The sequence below is a fragment of the Humulus lupulus genome, chromosome 8, assembly GCF_963169125.1.
Source record: "Humulus lupulus chromosome 8, drHumLupu1.1, whole genome shotgun sequence".
Classification (NCBI taxonomy): Eukaryota; Viridiplantae; Streptophyta; class Magnoliopsida; order Rosales; family Cannabaceae; genus Humulus; species Humulus lupulus.
In genome coordinates this window covers 62,176,951-62,184,632 of record NC_084800.1, presented here as the reverse complement: position 1 = coordinate 62,184,632, position 7,682 = coordinate 62,176,951, and the positions used below count along the sequence as shown (strand labels likewise).

Here is a 7,682-nt window from a genome sequence, read left to right as displayed (position 1 = left end):
TGTTATATGTACTAAAATTATGCATATTATTATGCATATTACACAAAAAATAAAATATGTAATATTTTGGGCATAATTTTAATCACATTACTAAACGACAAACCGTACCATCATCATCGTCAAATTCATTAGCTAGAGACTATATTGCTTATCATAGCTAAAGCACATGGTTTTTAACCGGTAGGTCCCAGATATAGTATTAGCATTTGCTACTTTTTCAGATTTTTCCTTAGAAAATGGCCTAACGAAATATCTTCCACTTTCAAGAAAAATAAACTATAAAATATCTTTCCATTTTATTTTATTCGGGAAAAAGAAAAAATGGTCACTTAAAATTAGGATTATGAAGCTAAACATAAATACTCGTGAAGCTGCCAAAAGTGAGTACTTGAAAGTTCAATCTCTACAAAGAAAGAAGTAAAAGAGTTAGCTGTAGAAACAAAATGGCAGTAATAATATCCAATTCATTTTCATTTGATGATCATGTTATGTACCACTAAGACTATTATTACTCTTTCCTGACACTATTGGGTGAGTTGGGTAGCACATTAATTGGAGTGGGAGAAAAATATGAAAGCTCCATCAGCCCTCCAATTCCACAACACTATTTTTCTCCTCTCTAGAATTGGAAGTATGTGTGTGTGAGTGACAAGTAGGTGATGTAGTTAAGGGCCACTTCACATTAATTTTTACAGACTATACATCGAGAGGTTGTTGAGGTTAATCATAATGAATATAAGTCATATTATAGTTTTTCCTACAAATCAAAATGAGTAAGGGAAAAAAAATACTAAAGAGAATAAGCAAAAGCTCACCTATACTTTTGAAGGAATTGGAGACCCTCCCTATATATATAAAAGCACGCCATATATGGGCCACCTGACATGTGCACTAAACAAGCACTTTCATAAAGCGAAAAAGAGTAGAGCAAAAAGAGGAGTCTCTCATTTGAAAATTACAAAAAGCTTAGTGTGAACTCAACAAAAGCCATTGAAAATTTTCATATCATTGTACAAGTTAAATTGGTAAAAAAGTCTGCAAATATATTCTCTGTCACATTAGCCTTTCAAGGACCAAGTTTAGTATTTAATAAACGAGTAGATTTTAATAGAGACTATTATATACCGAGTCTTTAGACCTGAACAGCACCAGCAGTGAGAGTTGCATTGCGGCAAATATAAAAATAGTAACCCTTTCACATTTTCATGAACTAGGATAGTTCGTTTTTTCTTTCTCTACTTCCTCTATGTTTGAAGAAGTTACCATGCAGATATAACAGCTAGGAGGAACTTCATCGTCACAAGCTATTAAAATATCAATTTTTCTTGGTTTTAGACCTTTTTTTTTTACAGATCAGAACATTCAGAACAACCATCCCCCAGAATTATAACTGGTCTTGGTATTTGTATCACTGGTGTCTCTTTTTTCATTAATTAATACCCAAAGTCTTTATCTACAAGTGATATACCTAAGCTAGGTTATAATAAGGCAGCTTTTCCATGTTTGTATGAGACCTACAAAGTGTGAGTTTATAATAAAAATTAACAAATTATGATTTAGAATACACTTTAGTTTAAACTTCAAACATAATACGTGCAAGCTGAGCAAATGTAATTAAGTATTTCACTTCAAGTTATTGATTATCTATAAACAAAAAAATACTAAAAAATAAAGACAACTCGTTTAAAAATGAAGAGAATCATTTTGGTATGTTTAAAACATGCATATTCCTCTTCCCTAAGCTCTACTAAATTACTAATCTTGTCTGGACCAATCCCCACTCTTCCCACCAGTTTTGCTCTCCAGACGTACATTAGTCATCAGGATATCCTTTGAAGCAGCTTTGCACATATCGTAAACAGTTAGGCCAGCAACACTCACAGCTGTCATTGCTTCCATTTCGACACCGGTTTTACCAGTTGATGAAGCTTCCCCTTCAATGTCCACACTCCAATCTTCAGGATTAAGTGTAAGATCAACACAAACATGGTTCAAGGTTATGTTGTGGCAAAGTGGAATGAGAGTGCTTGTGTGCTTTGCTCCACTGATGCCTGCGATTTTTGCCACGCTAAGGACATCTCCCTTAGCAATCTGGTTAGCTAACACCAAATCATACACCTTCTTTCCAAGGATTACCTTGCAACTAGCGATGGCAGTTCTTTTAGTACTTCCTTTAAAAGAAACGTCTACCATTTGGGCTTCCCCTGTATTTCCAACATGGGTTAGGCCAATTGAACTCTCTCTTTCTTTTTGGGGGAGAGCCTGGGGCTCCTGAGCTAAATGTTCATCACTTACAGAATTGGCAAGATAACTTGAAGGAGGCTCACCAAATACTGATTCCATTTCCTGAAACCAGGATTTGAATAAGGTGTGTACCCGTGACAATAAAGTAAATTTTCCAAACACAAATTGGACTTACTGGCTTTAGAAGTAATTACCTTATTGAGCTCCATTATAGTACTTGAGACATCATGTCTGCTGTTACTGCTAAGAAGCCTTCTCGAGTGAGGAAATACAACTGCAACTCGTCGAAGAAACATGACAAGCATATAAACCAAGTTTATCCTTCAACTGCAAAAAGAACCAAAATTTATATATGATTAGTTTCAGCTGTTGAAATGCTTTAGGAAACACGCTAAGACACTAGTTAGTTGGCTTTAATCATTTTATATGAACGGTTGTTTTTTGAAGTGTATGACTATTTAGTTAGTTATGCTGGCCTAACATGTTATTTTAGCTTCGACTGTGTATTAGATTGTGGGATTTATTCTAGTAAATTGCAGACATCAAATCTGTATCGAAGAACAAAACAAGAGCAAACAATTCAAGAGTTTTATTTTCTGATTTGGTGAGTGAAAACAAAGTAGTGAAAGCATGTGAGATCTGAGTGGTTACTGGGATTGCCCAGGTTTGGCTTGTAATCAAGATTCTGACTTGAGTTCTTTGCAAGGGTTTTAAACACTTTTATTGTGCATATTGGATTTGACTCCGGGGCTTCTCTTTCCTACCTTGGAAGTAGGAATCTCACACTGATATTTCTGAACCAAGCATTCCTGTTGTGCTGCTTTTCTGAGTATTATTTCATTGGGTTCTTGTTTGACTTTACTGTGTTTGATACTTAGCATCTTCATTGTAGTAAAATAATATCTGTATACAAGTTCTCTCATGTTGGACTAGATAAATCCAAGAGTTAAAAGCAGTTCATATTAGCTGAAGACTTTTCTTCATTCTCACAAACAAAAGCAAAAAACCTTAAGTGGATAAGTAAACCCCACGCTTATTCAAGCATTTTAACAAACAGTTGAAGGTCATGAAACTTGACCATAAGAAAATGAAAGTTCATTGCAAGAAAGACAAAAGGCAAGGTGGCTTTTAGTGATTTCAAATTCAATGGTTCTATAGCTACATAAAAGCCTGACTGTAAATGCGTACCTTTTCCGAGGTGGAGATTTGGTTACCTTGCCAGTACGCCAAATGCAAGGCACAGCAACATAGGTTGTATAGACAAGCCAACCCACTCGCAAACTATGACATTTAAACCCAACCAAATGAGTCAGACTATCTAAACAATTTTTAGTCAAAGTATATTTAATAACAAGTAGAAAGAAGAAAAAATATATAGAGAGAGAGAAATGAAAACGTTCACACAACCATACCTATAGTTTTAGTTCAACTTGTAATATTCCCTGCTATACATAAATAGCTATCATATACTCTAGTAATCTTCTTGATCTCGTAAAGCCAAAGAAGCTACAAGACGAGTACAACTGTTGGAGAATATATATAATATTGTAGCTTTCATTTTTAGCTAAATTATTGGATATTGTTTAGTAGAATAGATTTTATAATTAGTTTGTTTTTTATTATAGAAATTGATATCTGTCACAAAAATACTTCAGTTTTCAGTTTGTGGCACTTAAATACTAATTATTTTTAGAGAAATTTGTGATTAGTTTGTTATTATTTAGTCAAATTTTAGTTTTGCTTTTTAAATTTTTTATAGAGTAAATTGTAATTGTAAAATTTTATTTTGCATGTGACATATTATATGATTACTTTTTTCGTTGACAAATAAAAATATAAAGTTTAAAGAAAATAGAGATTAAACACAATATTTTAGATAGTTCAGCCTTAGTTTATGAATTAATTGTATTAAGTAGGGGTGTTCATTGGATGACATCCAATGTTTTTAAGCCCATCCGATCCGATCCGATCCAATCATCCAATTGGATGTTGGATTTTTGGAACCGATCCGATCCAATCATCTTGAACCCACCGATCTAATCCGATCCAATGGATGATTGGATCGGTTCGGTTCCATCCATTGGATGCATCCATTGGTTATCCGTTGGATCGGACCGGATCCATCCGATCTTTTAAAACCTTTATTTAGGCTGATTTTTAAAAATATATATATTATTTCAATTATAAAAACACTAATTACTCATCCAAATAATAAAAATATTTAATTGTAATGATTTAGAAATTTACAACACAAATCTAATATAAAATTAAAAACATAAGTCTTAATTTTTTGGAGGAATCTAACATACAATAATACATCATAATTAAATAAAAAAGTTTAGTACATCAAATATAATATATGTAAACAGTAAATGTAATAAAATATAATATATTTTAACTTTAAAAAATATATATAATATATTTTTTATCTGAATATTAATTGGATGGTATTGGATCATTATTGGATTGGATCGGTCGGTTGGATCCATTGGATTTACATGTCATCCAAGAACCGACCGATCCAATATTGGATTTTTAAAAATGTCATCTGATCCAATCCAATCATGATTGGATATCCAATTTTTAGCGGTCGGTTGATATTGGATCGGTCGGTTTGTTATTGGATCGGATCGTTTCTGCACAGCCCTAGTATTAAGGATGAAGAATTTGCAAAGCTCAAGTTCTTTAGAAATTTAGGCAGCGTTTTTGCCTGCACAAATATTTGAATCATTTTACAAGTGATACACTTACCCTATTTATAGGCGGCTGAGGGGGTTAGTCTCATTAATGGGAGCTGATTACATTAAAATTCTCATAATGAGATTAGTTCACACATAAATTATGATTTCCTTCCCATAAAATAGGCTTATGGGTCCCATTTGTCATTCAATGAGCCCAATATGAGTATGTTAAATCAGATGCTTTATTGTGAAAAAAAAATCTCAAGCACTTGTCAAGGGGTAGTTGCATGCATCCCCTTATCAGGCGACGTCTTGGATCATCCCTTTTGTCACTTGTACGGAACCGACAACACGATCTCTGTAGCCACTAACTGTATCAGGCACGTGTCTGTGGTCTTGAATGTCTATCTGCCTGACACATGCGAAAAGAGTTCTCATTCCGTGACGAGGGGTGCTTGGGGTTCAATAGGTTGATCACGACCTGAGGAGCTTCGTTGGGTCAATGTAATTACTTGGAAGGCTACTCCTCGTCCAGGTTCTCAGGAGATGGTTCTTGTTGATAACCCACCGAACATGTTCTCCGATAATAATGGGAACAACACCCATAGATTACGCTCTGGGTTCCAAAAAGGACTAAACAACATGATCCACTGAAACTACGTTGTCGTATGCAGAAAACACAGGTAACATTATAAAATTATAAAATATTTATCCAACCAAACTATTTAACATGGTCTAGTTTGGATTGGTTTGTATTGTTAGTCGAAAGGGATATGAGATGGAACCTAAAGTATTACTTGTAAGTTTATATTTAAAAGTATAGCAATTTTTATTTTCTCTCATAAAAATAATATAGTTTAAATAACATTATGTTATAATTTTTATTTTACCCTCACTAAAATTTTACGTTTTTTTATCCCTCTTTAAATATTTTTCAAACCACTTCGAACACCCTTATTTCTAATCAAGTTTTTTTTGTTCTTCATCACGGTAATTATTGAATTTTAGTATTTTTCAAAATTAAATCAATTAATATTTAATAATATATAAAATATATCTCAAACTTATTTTTTCTTGTTTCACTATCAATTCTCATTAGACATAAGTCAACCAACTTTAGATTCAAATTTTACATGTTTATTTTTCTAACTAGCATAAAAATTATATAGTTACCCTTTGAAAATAAAATATATCATATCATAGTGAGAAAAAATGTATACTTCAATTACTACACTATTAACTATTAACCATTGATAAATGTCCAAAAATACACATTTATTAATTTTAATAGTCAAAATAAATTAAGTTTTAATTAATATTTTCATTGAATTAATATGATTAAATTTATAAATGAAAATATTTAGTTTTAATTTAGTTTGTTTTATTTTGTAGGATTTAATTAGTATTTTTGGCATTTGGAAACAAAGAAAAAAAAGAAACAAATAAAATAGAACAAAGAAATGAACAAAAATTAAAATGGTGATATTTTTGAAAGAAGAGGCCCAAATAGCCCAGGCCCGTGTAGCCCCAGCCCAGGCCTGTCTCCTCCCCAAGCCGAGCCTGACGCCAAGCCGAGCCACGCCTAAGCCAGCCGCCAAGCCATGCACCACCTGTCAGCTTCACCCTGCTGCGTGTCACGGGCTGACATTTTGACAGCGGAAATGCCCGTGCGGCACCTTGACTCCTCTGAGCCAAGGTTAGCCTTCCAACCATTCGAATAACAATGGGCACATTTTTCGCGCGACCGTGTGCCTCTGCACACTTCCGTCTCTCGAACAGCTCTCGCTGAGTCATGCTCACAAGCTCTATGAGTGCAAACATGCATCAAGGCTATCTAACCAAAACACTCACACTGTCCATAGGTTCTCACTATGGCAAGGCAAATCCCAACACCGATGCTCACCCAGACATTCACAAGTCAAGGTAGCATGTGTGGCCAAGAGCCAACACCAAGCTGACGTGCCAACACCTCTCATCATGCCACATTCGATACTATCCGATTAGCTCACGTCACAGACCAAGGACTTTGATACGTCCATGGTCCAATCCTCAAGACACCATACCATCATGCATGTTGGCAGGCCCTCGAGACTGGCTGCTGGACTAGTAGCACACACTGGACCTCTGTCCTACTCAAGCATAGTGCACCCTTTAATGCTTGCCTGCTAACAAGTCCCATGAATGACTTCCCGTGTCATCTCGTGTTGAGATTCATGGCCATGGCGCACCATGACATCTCTCGAAGGTTTGGGCCACGTTCCATGCAAGCGGCATCCCGGCAAGCCAAGGGAACCGTACCCTTAAACCTCTGGCAATACACTTCGACGCACTACCGGGGCGGCCCGGTAATGTCCATGAGTACTCCTACTCATGGAGACATATGAGTCCTCTCGTGGTCCTCATATGCCCGCCCTACTAGTCCTCCCAACTAGTAGTAGCTCACTTGACGCACCTGCGCCAGGGGGTGGTGGAGAGCTGACACCAGGTGCTCCCCCTACAAAGAGCCTTCTGAGCTTTTAGCCTTCTACCAGGAACATATATGATTTTTGCTTGGGAGACATATTTGGCTTTCAGCTCGCCAATTCTCCATCTCTATTTTGTTATCTTTATTTACTTATGCTAATAGTATATAGAATTAGTCATGCTCTTTCTATGTGCTTCTAATTAGTAAAAGTAATATTGATACATAATTTTATGTCTAATATTTTATTGTATTATTGCCCTTGAGTATTTTGTCATTTTTAGATTTTTCATAAG

The 7,682-nt window shown here is 35.2% G+C and overlaps 1 protein-coding gene across 3 annotated transcripts; it reads right to left on the bottom strand.

Moving 5' to 3' along the window:
* Positions 1-1,590: 1,590 nt before the first annotated feature.
* LOC133797491 (cyclic pyranopterin monophosphate synthase, mitochondrial) lies at positions 1,591-3,805 on the bottom strand. 3 transcript variants are annotated; one of them, XM_062235406.1, is made up of 4 exons: positions 3,657-3,805; positions 3,433-3,525; positions 2,439-2,571; positions 1,591-2,346 (listed from the first exon to the last, which is right to left on the bottom strand). In XM_062235406.1, the coding sequence occupies exons 3-4, from the start codon at positions 2,547-2,549 to the stop codon at positions 1,756-1,758; spliced, it is 702 nt and encodes a 233-aa protein (XP_062091390.1). In that variant the 5' UTR covers positions 2,550-2,571; positions 3,433-3,525; positions 3,657-3,805; the 3' UTR covers positions 1,591-1,755. The 3 variants fall into 3 exon arrangements, with proteins under 3 accessions (XP_062091390.1, XP_062091391.1, XP_062091392.1); XM_062235407.1 differs by lacking the exons at positions 3,433-3,525; positions 3,657-3,805 and adding an exon at positions 3,009-3,391; XM_062235408.1 differs by lacking the exons at positions 3,433-3,525; positions 3,657-3,805 and adding an exon at positions 2,896-2,994.
* Between the last annotated feature and the right edge of the window lie 3,877 nt (positions 3,806-7,682).